Source organism: Vespa velutina, chromosome 12, assembly GCF_912470025.1.
Source record: "Vespa velutina chromosome 12, iVesVel2.1, whole genome shotgun sequence".
NCBI classification, from domain to species: domain Eukaryota; kingdom Metazoa; phylum Arthropoda; class Insecta; order Hymenoptera; family Vespidae; genus Vespa; species Vespa velutina.
Window position 1 is genome coordinate 1,255,001 of NC_062199.1, and position 15,742 is coordinate 1,270,742.

The 15,742-nt window shown below is 28.5% G+C and overlaps 2 protein-coding genes across 8 annotated transcripts in view; both read left to right on the top strand.

Moving 5' to 3' along the window:
- LOC124953495 (longitudinals lacking protein-like) overlaps positions 1–15,742 on the top strand; it is a 237,120-nt gene that overhangs the window by 133,195 nt on the left and 88,183 nt on the right. Inside the window, exons 7-9 of one of the 7 annotated variants that reach the window (XM_047504965.1) lie at positions 6,186–6,245; positions 8,470–8,868; positions 12,084–12,499. The exons of the other annotated variants lie outside the window; for them this stretch is intronic. Of the exons in view, the coding sequence (XP_047360921.1) occupies positions 6,186–6,245; positions 8,470–8,868; positions 12,084–12,394 (770 nt within the window). The 3' untranslated portion in view covers positions 12,395–12,499. Of the gene's footprint in view, positions 1–6,185; positions 6,246–8,469; positions 8,869–12,083; positions 12,500–15,742 lie in introns of those variants that run through there. 7 annotated transcript variants of the gene reach the window in all.
- On the top strand, positions 308–3,986 carry LOC124953499 (longitudinals lacking protein, isoforms A/B/D/L-like). The gene is made up of 2 exons (XM_047505000.1): positions 308–693; positions 3,342–3,986. Exon 2 carries the CDS (start codon positions 3,395–3,397, stop codon positions 3,677–3,679), a length of 285 nt encoding a protein of 94 aa, XP_047360956.1. The 5' UTR covers positions 308–693; positions 3,342–3,394; the 3' UTR covers positions 3,680–3,986.

Consider the following 15,742-nt stretch of genomic DNA (forward strand, 5'->3'; position numbering starts at 1 on the left):
AGGGAGAAGAAGAAAAAGAAGAAGAGGAGGAGGAGGAGGAGGAGGAGAAGGAGGAGGAGGAGGAGGAGGAGGAGGAGGAGGAGAAAAAAGAAGAAGAAGAAGAAGAAAAAAGGAGGAATAAGAATAAGAAGAATAATAATAATAAGAAAAAGAAGAAAAATAAGAATAAGAAGAATAAGAAGAAGAAGAAGATTGTTTTCTATCTCTCTTTTTTTTTTTTTTTTTTTTTTTTCTAAATGCAGCACACATATATTTATACATATGTGTATATGTGTATATATATATATATATATATATATATATATATATATATATACATATACATGTATATATATAGTGAGCGTATCATCTCTCTCTCTCTCTCTCTCTCTCTCTCTCTCTCTCTCTCTCTCTCTCTCTCTTTCTCTCTCTTATTCACATGTTGGCTAATTATAGCAATAAATGTTTTCTCCTTCGCATACATCAAACCTCTCCTCATTTTCGTATTGTCAATTTGTATTTTTAATTGTTCTCTCTTTCTCTCTCTCTCTCTATCTCTCTCTCTCTCTTTCTCTTTCTCTCTCTTTCACGTTTCAAGTCAATCGTCATATTAATTATACCGAATCATTTAAAGACTCGAAATCTATTTTATCGGTGACACTTGTTTACTCTATTCGTCGAGGTTCAACGAAAGAAGCACGTGATCCTATCAAGGTAATCAAACTTATTGTTGTATATTTTATATGCATACATACATACATACATACATACATACATACATACATACATACATACATACATACATGCATACATGCATACATACATACATGCATATATACATGCATACGAACTCACGAAACAAAAAGAAACTTGTTTCATTTCTATCAAATGGACAAAGAAATTCTGATACACATTATTATTATTATTATTATTATTATTATTATTATTATTATTATTATTATTATTATTATTATTATTATTATTATTAAAAAACTTTATCGATGTGTCATGATCGTTATTTTCTTTTCTCTCTTTCTCTTTCTCTCTGTTTCTTTCTCTTTCTCTCTCTCTCTCTCTCTCTCTCTCTCTCTCTCTCTCTCTCTCTCTCTCTCTCTCTCTCTCTCTCTCGATATATTCATGTGCACGTATTTTTTTTTGCTCGTTTTTTTAGCTCCCCCTTCTCCAGCCCCTCAACTCCAAATTTTCTCTTGCAAAGTTGCGACAGGTGGTGTGTCCAGTATCGAAAGGCCCGAAGCACGACGAACACGTGCATGTTTGTTTCATTTAATTTTATTTATTTATTTTTTTATAATTCTTTATCATTTTTTTTTTTTTTTTTTTTTTTAATATTCATATACATATATATATATATATATATATATATATATATATATATACGAGTTTTAATTTGCTAAAAATCTAAGTCATGTTCTGCGTCATTCGTACGAACGCAGAGCGCTGTTTCTTTTTTCTTTATTTCTTTATTTATTTTTTCTTTTTTTTTTTGTTTTAGAAAATCTCGAGAATATACCCTTTTACTCACGAAATAAAAAAAGGAAGGAAAAAAATACAGAATATATATATATATATATATATATATATATATATATATATATATTCTGTATTTTTATATTAATTTGATTAGGTATTTGTCTATGAATAAAGATAATATTTATTTTTTTCTTCTAATACGCTTTATCGTTTTGCTTTTTCAGTGGAACGTTCTCTACGTTTGCTTTATGGAAATTATGGTTCGACGAACGTACATGGGAATAATCATCGCGACAATAGGAAAGCTGATGTTAACGTCGAAAATCCAGTACGAGTAACTAGTACGAGACGTTGTCGTGATATCAAGAAGAATAATCATGTCTGTCCTAAATGTGGGAATGGTTATACAGTGATAAAAAGCTTAAAACGTCATCTACGTTACGAGTGTGGCCTTGCACCACGTTTTAAATGTCCATACTGCGGTACACGAAGTAAACAAAGAGCTCACGTTAACGAACACATACGTAGGAAGCATACAGGACAACGCATTTACATCATTGATTCGCCTTGATTATAATAATAATGGTGATGATGATGATGATGATGATGATGATGAGGATGATGAAGTCTCTTGTGTAGATTCGATCCAATAAAGTATTTAATGAATTCTCTTCCCCCATGGAAAAAAATCTTCCGCCGTTTCCCTAGCCCTTTAAATGGAAAACAAAAACAAAAAAGAAAACAAAAAAAAAAAAAACGACAAAAGAAAAAAGGAAAATATCCTAATCTTCGAACCTCTCTCTCTCTCTTTCTCTCTCTCTTTCTCTTTCTCTCTCTCTCTTTCTCTCTTTCTCTCTCTTTCTCTTTCTCTCATTTTTTCCTCTACCATTTAAACTCAACGACCCCCATCGCCTGTTCCCCCCATACCTTCAGTCACCAACTTACCTAATTTCTTATTCTTTTTAATTATATATCTCGTCACTTTTTGATCTGTTGATCGAGAAAACTTTTACAAAAATGTTTATATAAACCTAAGCTCATTCATTCTATCTATTTATCTATCTGTCTATCTATCTATCTATCTATCTATCTATCTATTTATCTATCTATCTATCTATCTTTTTTCGGATTGTACATTCGATCGAATAAAATCGTTCTCAATTGTCCTATCTATCTATTTTATCCATTTATCCATTTCTCTATCTATCTGTCTATATATATCTTAACACTCCTAATCCTTTTCGTTTTTACTGTTTATTTTTTTTTTCCTATTCATTTTCTGTGTTTGCATAAATCCATGCACATTTTCTCTCTCTCTCTCTCTCTCTCTTTCACTCTCTCTCTTTCTCTTTCTCTCTCTCTCTCTCTCTCTCTCTTTCTTTGATCTATCCCCTTTCCTTCTTTTATTATTTTCTTCTTGGTTTTTATTTATTTATTTTATTTTTACTTTACTCTTTTAGATCCGTTCATCAGTAATTCGTCGTGACTTTTGTTAAAATTGTTTGAAAAATTCGATTTACAATGAAATATCTCTCTTTCTTTTCTCCCACTTTCCTTATTTTCTTTTCTATCTATTTGTTTATTTCTTTAAAAAATTTATTTATTGATATATATATATATATATACATACATAAATATATATACATATATATTTATATATATTGTTTATGGTGAAAAAATGGAAAACGAAAAGGAAAAATAAAAGAACAAAATAAACGAACAAAGAAACAAACAAACAAATAAACAAACAAGCAAACAAACAAACGAACAAACGAACAAACAAACAAACAAGCAAACGAAAATATTGTATAGAGGTTCATGTAATTGTTTTTATTTTCACTAACGCCTGCCTTTTCTTTTTATCTTTTTAGATACGAAGAGGATCAAGGTCGAGGATGACTTGAAGAACTTATGCGCGGTCGTGATGGAGGATTCTAAGGATTTCGATTGCGAGGAAGAGAAGCCATTGGTCGCTAGAAGACGAAGAAGTTCATCTTTGCGTGACATGAACAGGCACACGTGTTCGAGGTGTTCGAAAAGCTACATACACGCATGGCATCTTAAAAGGCATACCAAATTTGAATGTGGACAGGAACCGAAAATACAATGTCCTTATTGTGCTGCTAGGATGAAACAACGTGGACACGTTTATAGACATATTAGACAGTGTCATCGTGGACAAAGCGTTTACGTTATCGATTTGAATTGATTTTTCAAAGGTCAACCAATTGATATCAGAAATTATCATCATCGACGATTGTCTCCTGTTATCGTGCTACTTTATCGTACTCTACTCTATATGTAATCCAATTCGGACAATTTATTTATAGAATTCTTCTTCCAAATGAGAAAAAAAAAAGAAGAAGAAGAGAAGAAAAAAAAAGAGAAAAGGAACTCGAACGATATTTTTGTCATTGATAATGCGGATCAACAAAAAAGAGAGAGAGAGAGAGAGAGAGAGAGAGAGAGAGAGAGGGAGAGAGAGAGAGAGAAGAAAACAGAAAGAAAGAAAAAAGAAGAAGGTTTCGATCTGGTATTCTTTTTTTTTTTTTTTTTTTTTTTTTTTTATCTTTTTTGCAAGTGAAAACCTATTCTTGGGTACATTTAATAGAGTAATATCCAAAATAACATAGATTTCTGTCATATCAATTTTAATATTAAAGACAAGCCATTTGGATAAAATGATTTTTACGTATGAGATTATAATTTGATATAATAAATTTTAGTAGTATCTTTTTCCTTTTTTTTTTTTTTTCTTTTTTTTTCTTATTATGATCTTTCTAAACATCTGACGTATATATTAAATTTTAGAAAGTTTAATGCGATTCATTATTTATTTTTATAGATTGTACAATGCAATATATTTTATATAGCTACAAAACTATATTGCTGATAAAATAAAATTGTTGCCAATTTTTACAATCGGTGCCCCCTGTCCCTTCTATTACGTGTACCCATCAATAGGTCTAACTTTTCAAGCATCAAAATAAGTGCGTGCGGTTGGTCATACGATTAAAATGATAATAAGTATTTTTTTCCTTCTTCTTTTTTTTTTTCTTTTTTTTTTTTTCCTCAATTATTATTATCAGTCCATCCTTGATGAGAGTTGACGTAGACTCTTATCGTGACACAAAAAGTGTCGAAATTTATATACTGTTGAAGTGACATTAAGTGTTGGTGAACTATTATGATATAAACTAATGAAAAATTGTGTGCTTATCTACATCTTTATCAAAGTGTTTTCTTCTTTGTTTTCTTTTTTTTCTTCTTCTTTTTTTTTCTTCTTTTTTCTTTCTTTTTTTTCTATTTGTTAGTCGATAGTTAGCCCGTTATATAGAAGATCAATGATTTTCATTTGTGGCCAGTATGAAAATTTGTATTTATTAACATTTTCATTTTCGCGAAGGACAACGATATTCGACTAATTTTTGTTTAAACGACGAGAGAGAGAGAGAGAGAGAGAGAGAGAGAGAGAGAGAGAGAGAGAGAGAGAGAGAGAGAGAGAGAGAGAGAGAGAGAGAGAGAGAGAGAAAGAGAATGAGAGAGAAAGAGATTTTTACGATATTTCCATTTTAGTAAATGGATCGTGCGCCTGAATAATTGAACAATTTATTGTTCCTTTTGTAATCACTTATTATTATTATTATTTCTTCTTTCTTTTCTTTTTTTTTTTTTTTTTTTTTAATCTTAATCGTGACTCTCTATCATAGTATATGATAGATCATTAAATTTCAACATTTGTGACTAATATTTTTGTATAAATTTCCAAGATGATGTCTTCGATGAAAACAATTCGTATCAGAAGAATTGTAAAGTAGAATTATTATTTATATAATTGAGCGAACACATGATGCGTTTATTTGATTCATCGAGTGTGTGTGTGTGTGTGTGCATATTTGTGTATGTATCCGTGTGTATGTGTGTGAGAGAGAGAGAGAGAGAGAAATAGAGAGGGAGAGAGAAAATGTTAGTGTATGAGTGTATACGTATGTATCATGATATGAGTTCAAATCTACCTGTATTATCCCTCCCATTTCTATTATGGTTGTCTGAAATTTGTTAACAGACAAGACGGAACATTTTAGTTTTGTTTCTGCTTCTTTTTTTTTTTTTGTTTTTTTTTCGTTTTTTATTTTATATATATATATATATATATATATATATATATATATATATATATATATATATATATTCTAACTAGAAGATAAAGGGACCTGAATCACGTATAATATTTTTATGGAATAACGTAAAAATAAATAAAAAAATACCTAATACACGAGTTATATATAATAAATAAGACAAGTAATAATAATAATAATAATAATAATAATAATAATAATAATAATAATAATAATAATAATAATAATAATAATAATAATAATAATTAATAATATAAAATAAATAATAACAATAATAATATAACGTGATGAAAAAGAAGAGAAAACGAAAATTTGATATTTTCTCTGTTATCGTAAGATTTTTTTATTACATTATCGTCACTTGGATGATCTTTCTGTTTTCTTTCATTTACTTTCTTTCTTTCTTTCTTTTTTTCTTTTATTCCTTTTTTTTTTTTTTTTTTTTTTTTTCAATTGCTCATCACATTTAAATTAATTCATCCTCCCCTCGTCGAATTGAATCGTAACAACAAATTCATCAAGATCGTATGTCGATTGGAATTTCATGATTCTGATGAAATTTCTTTGTTTTTTTAGGTCCATACATAATCGATGACGATCAGGATAGAAGATCGGAGGAAGGAAATGAAGACGAAGGTCGTCGACCTAGAATAAATAAAGATAGAAACATAAGTGAAATATTTTGTCCGAAATGTTTCAAGAGCTTTCAGTTAACCCAAGATTTACGATTACACATGATCACTGTTTGTGGATTTAAAGCGAACAAAATGTGTCCTTATTGCGAGGGAACCATGAACGGTATCGAACAAATTCATGAACACATTAGGAACGTTCATCCAAGTTATCGTGTCGCTGTATTGGAGATGTTGACTCTGGAAGAAGAGGAATCATCGAGATGTTAATCAGAACCGATATTGCTTTTCGCTCATTAATCAAAATTAATTAACGTATTATTGTTTGATAAAGAAAAAGGGCTATTTATGTTAACGCAATATATACATAATGTATATATATATTAGGTGGATCAATACGGTGTATGGATGAGATTATATATACGGCAGTAATAATTTTTTTATAGATGGACTTATATAGGTCAAATGAGTTTTCTCTTTTTTTCTTTTATGGAATCATCTTTTAGCTTCCATTAGATGGTCTAGTTCGACATTTTTTTTTTATAACAAAAAGTATTAATCCATGAATTTGTTTATAAAAATTGTTTATAACAAATTGTTTATTATTTATAAACAATAAGCTGAAAAAAATGGAGAACATTTTCCCATTTAAAATGATATTTTATTCGAGTCTCTATGATTTTTAGTTCCGCAGATATTCTCGTACATGTGATAAACGTAGATATTATTAATATAAAAAAGTAATTTGTTTATCAATTATTTATTGATTTATGTAAATTTATAAATCAATTGCGTGTCTGAATTTTTTTATTTCTTGGCAAAATAAGATGAATTTAGTTCGCAAGAATTTGTTTATAACAAATTGTTTATAACAAATTATTTATTATTTATAAAAAAATAAGCTGAAAAAATGGAGAACATTTTGCCCTTTAAAATGATATTTCATTCAAGTTTCTACGATTTTTAGTTCCGGAGATATTCCCATTTAAATGGAAGACATTGAAATTGACCCACTAACCTATATTTCATTCATATCTACTCGGCGACACACTGACCTACATAAGTTCCGAGAATTTACGCGACCGTACTACTACTACTACTACTCCTACTACGAACAGCTGTGCTACGCGACTTATGAATGGAAATCTTTCGAAGGCGATATCTTCGGAACGAAAAGTCGTAGAGACTTGAAACCAACGCCGTTTTCAAGCATAATTTATCCTTTATTTATTTAAATATTGCAATAATATCGTTATAATAAAATCACTTTTGTTAATAATTATTAAAATTGATATTTTTCTTTTCTTTCGCAATAGAAACGTAATTATAATGAAAACATCGAAAATTTCATTATAATCCTGTAAATTTTATTTTGTTTATTTAAAAAAGAAATAAAAGATCTATTAATAATAGCGAATCTATGAAATTGAAGGAAGAAAAATTCGTAAGATCTTTGCTGTGAATTATCTCCTAAACTAATAATTTTTCGATTTACATGGGTTAATACTTTTTTATAGAGAATTTCAAATTATATCGACCGATGCAGTCAAAAACATATGATTCCATTTTGAAAAATTCAGTTGACCATCAAATATCTTTTATGCGTCCACTTATAAAAAAATTATTACTGCCATCTTATAATCCCTCTGTAACATAAACTTTTGTATATAAAGTTTCTCCGCGTATCTAAAAAAACCGAATATACTCAAGATGATCAATCTTATTGTTTCACCCTATATATATATAATTGGGTTACGTCATCTAAACGCTTGTGCATATAAAACAAAACAAAAATTATACAATAAGATGAATCATGGCTATGTTACTGATTTTCTTTTTTTTAAATTTCTTTATGCACATATATATATATATATATATATATATATATATATATATATATATATATATATATATATATATATGGGTAAAGAAATACAGATACAAAAAACTAATTTCGATGTAATTCATGTGAGAAAATTTATTTTGATATTAAGTTAAATGGAAAAAAAAATTGAAAAAAACAAAGAGAGAAGAATTAAATAAAATAAATAAATAAATAAATAAATAAAGAAGTGAATGAATGAATAAATAAATAAATAAAACAGAAGAAATAAAACTGAAAAAGAAATAGGTAAAATGAAATGAATCGCGTTCGATGATAATGAAAATCGTGTTTAATCTTGCGTGACTAACGTGATTCGTATTTTTTTTTTGCTTTTCACTTTCAGGTACTACAACAAGGGGACAACAACAACAACAACAACAACAACAACAGCAACAACAACAACTACTACTACAACAACAACAACAACAACAACAACAACAACAGCAACAACATCAACAACAGCACCAACAACATCAACATCAACAACATCAACAACAACCCATTCGCACTATACTACCGAAGAATATTCAACCGAGAAATTCTGGTTACCAGATGATGCCATTGATGAAAGATTTGGCTACTTTATGGCTAGCCAAACAGAGAATCGATTTCCCTTATCGTTGTGAAAAATGTGGAAAGGGTTATCAGCATCGTGCTACATTGTTGAGACATACCAGACACGAATGCGGCAAGGAACCACAGTTCAAGTGTCCTTACTGCGTTCATCGTACCAAACAACGTGGTAATCTTTATCAGCACATAAGAACGAATCATCCAGGAAAAAACGTCTTCTCCAGTACCGCTTAATGTCATTGTTATTGTGATTTCGTGGGTCTACGATTAGACTCAAATTAGTTTAAATCCAATTAGCTAATTAAGTCGCCATCTAATTTCGATTGTTCTTTCCTTTCTTTTCTCTCTCTCTCTCTCTCTCTCTCTCTCTCCCTCTCTCTCTTCCTCTCTCTCTCTTTCTTTCTCTCTTTCTCTTTCTCTTTTTCTCTCATATCTTCGTCGTAGATCAACGAATGACATTTAGAGAAATAAAAAATTATTCGATAGGAGAGAGACAATAGAGAATGATCGATATCATCCTGCGTGAAAATGGATGAAATATTTTTAAAGACGACGAAATATTTTCTTGTCGCATGATTCTTCCTTTTGCCCTTTCTTTTTTGTTTTCTCTTTTTGTTTTCTTTGTTCCCCCCCCCCTTTTTTTTTTTTTTTTTTTTTTTTTTTTTTTTTTCAAAGGCGAATCTATAGTCATTCGAAATCGAACGCCCTCAATGTAGTCCGTAGTAATTCGAATATAATTAGAATTAACAAATCTTATAATTCGTCCAATCAGTCAAAGTTAGTTATTGCCGAATACGGGAGCTTTTATTTATGTGGGTCATTGTTAAGGTTCATTAATTATATCGGAGTTGTATCCTAATATTGTAAATAATCCTTCTTTATCACTTGCGTTAATTTATTTTTTTCTCTAATTAATCGATCCCTTGGACGAATTATATATCTCATTGGTTTCCAATATTTTCTTTTTCTTGGATCGAATACTTTCCACATTTTGACAAAATCACTGCGAACAACTTTCAACGTACAGAGTACATGATAGTAAACGAAATTATGAAAAAAAAAAAAAAAAACGAAAAAAAAAAACAGGAAAAAAACAAAAAAAAAAAAAGAAAATAATGCAAATAGTCTTTGAACTAAAAAAATACTTCTTTGAATTAAAAAAAAAAAAAAAAAAAAAAAAAAAAAAAGAAAAAAAAACAAAAGAAAAAAAAATATTATACAGATAGAACCATCTTCAATTCGATGTTCTTCAATAATTATATAAATTTTATATTAAACATTTTCTATTACGAAATAATTGGCCGTATAAATAAATAAATAAATAAATAAATAAATAAATAAATACAGGCCCTACTCCTCCCCACCTTTGCTACTTCTAAGCAGGCATGTGAAAGTTTACGTGAATGTAGCCAATCAAAATGCTTTTATCCACGTGTATACGTCCATTTATTCATCGTGTACTTAATTTAATGAAAATGATAATTAAAAATTTACGTTAATCAAGTTCGAATAATCACGATGAATCATCACAATGGCGATCAAAATAATGAATAAATGTTAATATACCGTTATTTCCCAATATAATCAATCAATCCTATGGTTGGATTTGTCTTTTGGGATGGAACGGGAAGAAGGGAAGGGGAGGAGGGAGACACATGTGTTAAAGCTTTTGATCCCATGAATTTGAACGACACCCGTGAACAACCAGCGAAAGATTTAGGATAGTTCTTCTAAAAAGAGAATACCATTGATGTGACGGCATTGTGTACGAGAGAGGAGAAAGAAAAAAAAAGAAAAACAAAAAAAAAAAGAAAAAAAAAAAAGGGAAAATAGATTTCGACTCTAACGCTTTGTTAGATTAAATCCATTCTTGGATTTATAATTTTGTGAAAAATATGAAAAACGAAAAAGGTATCAGCTATAATTTTCGAGATACGTTATTGATATTGTTCATTTATAATTTAATAATAAAGTTTATAGTTGTTCCTCTTCTTCTTCTTCTTCTTCTTTTTTTTTTTTTTTCTAGTATTATTTTTGTTTTTTTTTTCTTTGTTCCTTAATTGTGATTTTTTTCGAATGAAAATTGACATACATTGACACGTGTATATTGAACTATATAATCTAATATAATCGATTTATTTTAATCGGGATTAGACGATTAAATCTGTTTTATATTAATATATACATAATTATAGCTGATACAAATAGAACTGTTGTCATTTTGTTTTATTTATTTTATATTACTTTATTTTTTTTCTTTTTTCACATTCAGATATATTTTCAAGAATGGATTTAACATTTTAATCATCAGAATGTATCTTTGGGTAGCAATGTATTCTTCTTCTTCTTCTACTTGTTCTACTTTTTTCTTCCTTCTTACCTGTAAAGCATTCAACAAAGTGTCATTAGCCTAATCGTTGGAATATGGATTCTCGATATAGTAATAAGAATTTGTTCATTTGATAAAAACATTATGTATATTTATGTATTATATTTATGTATATTGTGTCTTTGTGATTACTAATTAATAATTCTTAAGGATTATCGGAGATAATAAATAAAATAATTAAATTGATATTAATGCGAGATATATAGCTATATATATATATACATATATATATATATGTATATATATATGTATATATATATATATATGCGCGTGTACGTGTATGCGTGTGTGAGTGCGTACGTGCGTGATATATATATATATATACATACATACATATAATATATACATACATAGGACTTGAAACTGCTATCTCCAATTCGATAAAAATTTTAAATGTTATTTACTTTTATTTATTTATTTGTTTGTCTATATATATATATATATATATATATATATATATATATATAAATATATATATATATAAACAATATATATCTTGGAAGCTGTTAACCAGGTACGTTTTATAGATAATCTTTAATCAATTATTGCTATCGTTATCCTTAATATCTATTTACTAATTTATTTGAAATAATTAATGGTGTCGGATGGGATTCCCGATCGAAGTTAAAGAGAAAAAAAAAAAAAAAAAAAAAAAAAAGTATAGGAAAGTTCTTTGTTCCATCCACAGTACTGATAAGATCATTTTTGTCTTTTTTCTTTTTTTTGTTTTTGTTTTGAAAAACTTAAATCACTACATGTTTTATAAAGCGTTTAAGAAGTTTAAATGTCCGTCCATTTGTTTGTAGAGTTAGCACACAATTAGTCTCTCTCTCTCTCTCTCTCTCTCTTTCTTTTTCTCTTTCTCTCTCTCTCTCTCTCTCTCTCTCTCTCTTTCTTTCTCTCTTTCTTTCTCTTTCTCATTCGACATGTATCCTTTCCAAATATCATATATGGATAATTATCTAACTCCATTCCTTTTTTGTTTTCTTTTGCAGTTGTAACCTGGTCGGTCTATCAACAACAAAATCACGAGGATAAAATATCTGGATTATATAAGGTACCATACATGATGTATTGCCCGACTATTAGGACATCTCCAAGATTGAATAGTAGCTGTCTTGATAGAAAACCTGGTTGCTTCAAATGTCCAAGATGTGGTAAAGGTTATCGTTGGCTAAGGAACATGAAGAATCATCTGAGAGTTGAATGCGGAAAGGATCCAAAGGAATGTTGCCCTTATTGTCCACATAGGACCAAATACAAGAGCAGTTTACAGAAGCATATAAAACGAATACATTTTGGTTAATCGATTTTTTTAAATTGATTAAAATTGTCTCATGTTTTTATGTCTTTCAATGTTATCGAAACTTCTTTTTTCTCGATAGATAATAAATTCAAATATTATTACTTATTAATGGAGAAGGCTCTCACTCTCTCTCTCTCTCTCTCTCTCTCTCTCTCTCTCTCTCTCTCTCTCTTTCTCTCATTTTTATATTTCATTCTCGAATGATTTATTTAACAAATTATCTGATTAATATTTTATTTTTATTATTCTCAACCTTTGATTTGATACTTACTTATGTCCTTTTAGATCATGGAGGACCAAATACAAGATCAGTCATAGTATATTTGATTAATTGATTTTTAATGAATTTTTTCTTTTCTTTTATGTTCTTCTTTTTTTTTTTTTTTTTTTTTTTTTTTTTTTTCGTCGACAGATAAATTCTCTAAGATTCTTTTCCTCTCTCTCTCTCTCTCTCTCTCTCTCTCTCTCTCTCTCTCTTTGTTTATTTTTTTCGAATGATTTATTTAACAAATTATCTGATATATACGTGTGTATGTGTGTTTATTTTTTTTCTTTTTTTTTTTTTTTTTTTTTTTCTTCTTCTTTTTCCAATCCCCGTAGTTTGGGTATCCATGGAAGTCCTCGTAGAAAGAAAATAATTAAATTTAAATAAATGATTTAAAGGCGAGGAATCAAAGGAAGATATCATTCTATACGTCTACGATTATCCTGCTGATTTGAAAGTATAATACCTATTAGATAATATTAGAACTGACTAGTAATTTTTATTTTTCAGGTAAGAAGTTTACATGTCAGAGTTGTGGACGTTCCTACGTTTGGAAGAAGACATTACGTCAGCATCAGAAAATATGCGGGAAGGCACCGAAATTTTTTTGTATCGTCTGCGACTTCAAAACACGCTTCAAGGAGAATCTTAAGAGACACTTTTACTTCAAACACAAGATACGCGAGAAGAGAGAATACATTTAACCCATGTATTATTATTTCGGTTGTAACGAGATCGATTGATTTTGGTGTAATTTGTTTTCTTTTGTTTTTTTTTCTTTTTTTTTTTTTTTTTTTTTTTTTTTTTTTTTTTTTTTTTTTTTTTTTTTTTTTTTTCTTTCTCTCCCCTTTTTCTCTCTTCCCCTTTTTCTTTTAACACATTTCTCTTCACTCTTTCTCATCTATTTATAATCTTTTATGTTTTTCCTTTCAAACTTTTATTCTCAATGGCAATAAAGATTACGATTATTTCATAAGAAAAATAATAAATCGCTTGTATTTCATTATACTATATTATTAAACAGGGTATCCCGAAATTGATTATTGACAAGTTGCAGGTGAAAAAAAAAAGGTGAAAATTTTTCTAATGGAAAATTTCTTCTGTCAATTTTTCGTCTCCATTGTTCGTTGTTGTTATTATTGTAAAGATCGATTTATATAAGTTTTGGAAGAACCTTATATACAATGATTTATCTTAGATTAAAGTGTTTCTAATACGAGTATCTATTAATGTATCTTTTGTGAGTATCTTTTTTTTTCAGATCTAAAGGGTATCAACATCTTGAGGCTCTCTTGATCGAACGGTTTAACAGTTATACACATATACATACGTACATATATATATATCTATATATATATATATATATACACAAAATACATACATACGTACATACATACATATATATATATATATATATATATATACATTATATGTATATATATATTTATATATTAGAGCTGACGTAGACCGTAAGTATCAATAATGCACGATATAGAAACGCACGCCATTGTCAGTGTAATTGTTGAAGGCTGCTCCCTGAAGGACTCGGAGCAAGAAAAGCATGAACGATGTGTCTGATGTAGAAAATTATTTCTAATGCGTTATACATACACACATATATATTGCATATATATATATATATATATATATATATATATATATATATATATGTAATATATATATATGTCTTTTCTTTTCTCTCGGAGTTTCTTCGAGACAAAATTGATATCGAAGCTCCAAGTTAGCTTAATGGAATAAGGAAAACGAAGGGTAACGAAAAGTGAAAAAAAAAAAAAAAAAAAAAAAGAAAAGAGAAAAAAGAAAAAGAAAGAAAGAAAGGAAAAAAAAGAAAATAAAAAAATAAATAAATAAAAGAAGTAAAAAAAAAAAAAAAAGGATAAGGATACTCAAGCGAGGCATGCGCTTCGATGTTTTTTATTAGAAGGCACCGACAGGATATATTTGTTTTCTTGCATTTTGCGACAGCTAAATAAACGTGCAATAATTATTATTATTATTATTGTTATTATTATTATTATTATTATTATTGTTATTATTATTATTATTATTATTGTTGTTGTTGTTATTATTTATTATTTATTATTATTATTATTTTATCTTTTTTTTTTTTGTTATCTTGTTTTTCTATTTTAGTTGGTTTCTTTTTTCTTTTTCTTTTTTGTATATTTTTTTTTTCTTCTTCTTTTTTTTTTTTTTTTTTTTTTTTTTTTTTTTTTTTTTCAAATCCCCATATTTACTCTCCTTTACTACCGATCCAAGAATTCCGAAAAAAAAAAAGAAAAAAAAAAGGAAGGAAGAAAAAGAAATAAAAATTGTCCGTCTGTTCCTATTGTTATTATTAATGAAGAAACAAATTATCGTTTATTGAAATGAATTTTTCTTTACAGATGCACCTCTATTTCCGATAATGAGGCCGAGATTGCACGTCTGTCCACGTTGCGGTCAGATGTATGCTTGGGCATCGAATTTGAGAAAACATCTGAAGATGGGATGCGGAATGGTGACCTTCGAGACTCACTTCTCCTGTCAGTACTGCCCTTATAGGTCAAGGATCGAGGCCAGCTTCTTGAAGCACCTATTGTCGGTCCATAACATCAAGTAGATCTATGACTATCTCGCGTTAAAACGTCTCGCGTAAAGTCTACTGTTGTTGTTGTTGTTGTTGTTGTTGTTCTTTTTTTTTTTTTTTGTATCCCTTTATTTATTTTCTTTCTTTTCCCTTTTTTCATTTTCTTTTTTTTTTTTTTTTTTGTTCGGTCTCGCTTTCGTCTCGATTATTTCTTTTCTCTCGCGAAAAAGAAAAAAGAAAGTAAAACAACTAGAAAGAAATAGAATTTTTTTTTAAGCTTACGTTTGTGCAATTGCAATAAGGAGAGAGAGAGAGAGAGAGAGAGAGAGAGAGAGAGAGAGATTTTAATAATCGCCTAAGAAATAATTATTCATTTTGGACAAGTTCCTTTTTCGTTTGATAGTTCGCGCGTAAATCCTTTTTTTTTTTTTTTTTTTTTTGTTTTATTTTCGTTATTTTATTTTTGTTATTTTATTTTATTTTATATTATATT

Excerpts from the sequence above, each read along its gene's own strand:
- LOC124953499 (XM_047505000.1), top strand. The coding sequence starts at position 3,395 with ATGGAGGATTCTAAGGATTTCGATTGCGAGGAAGAGAAGCCATTGGTC.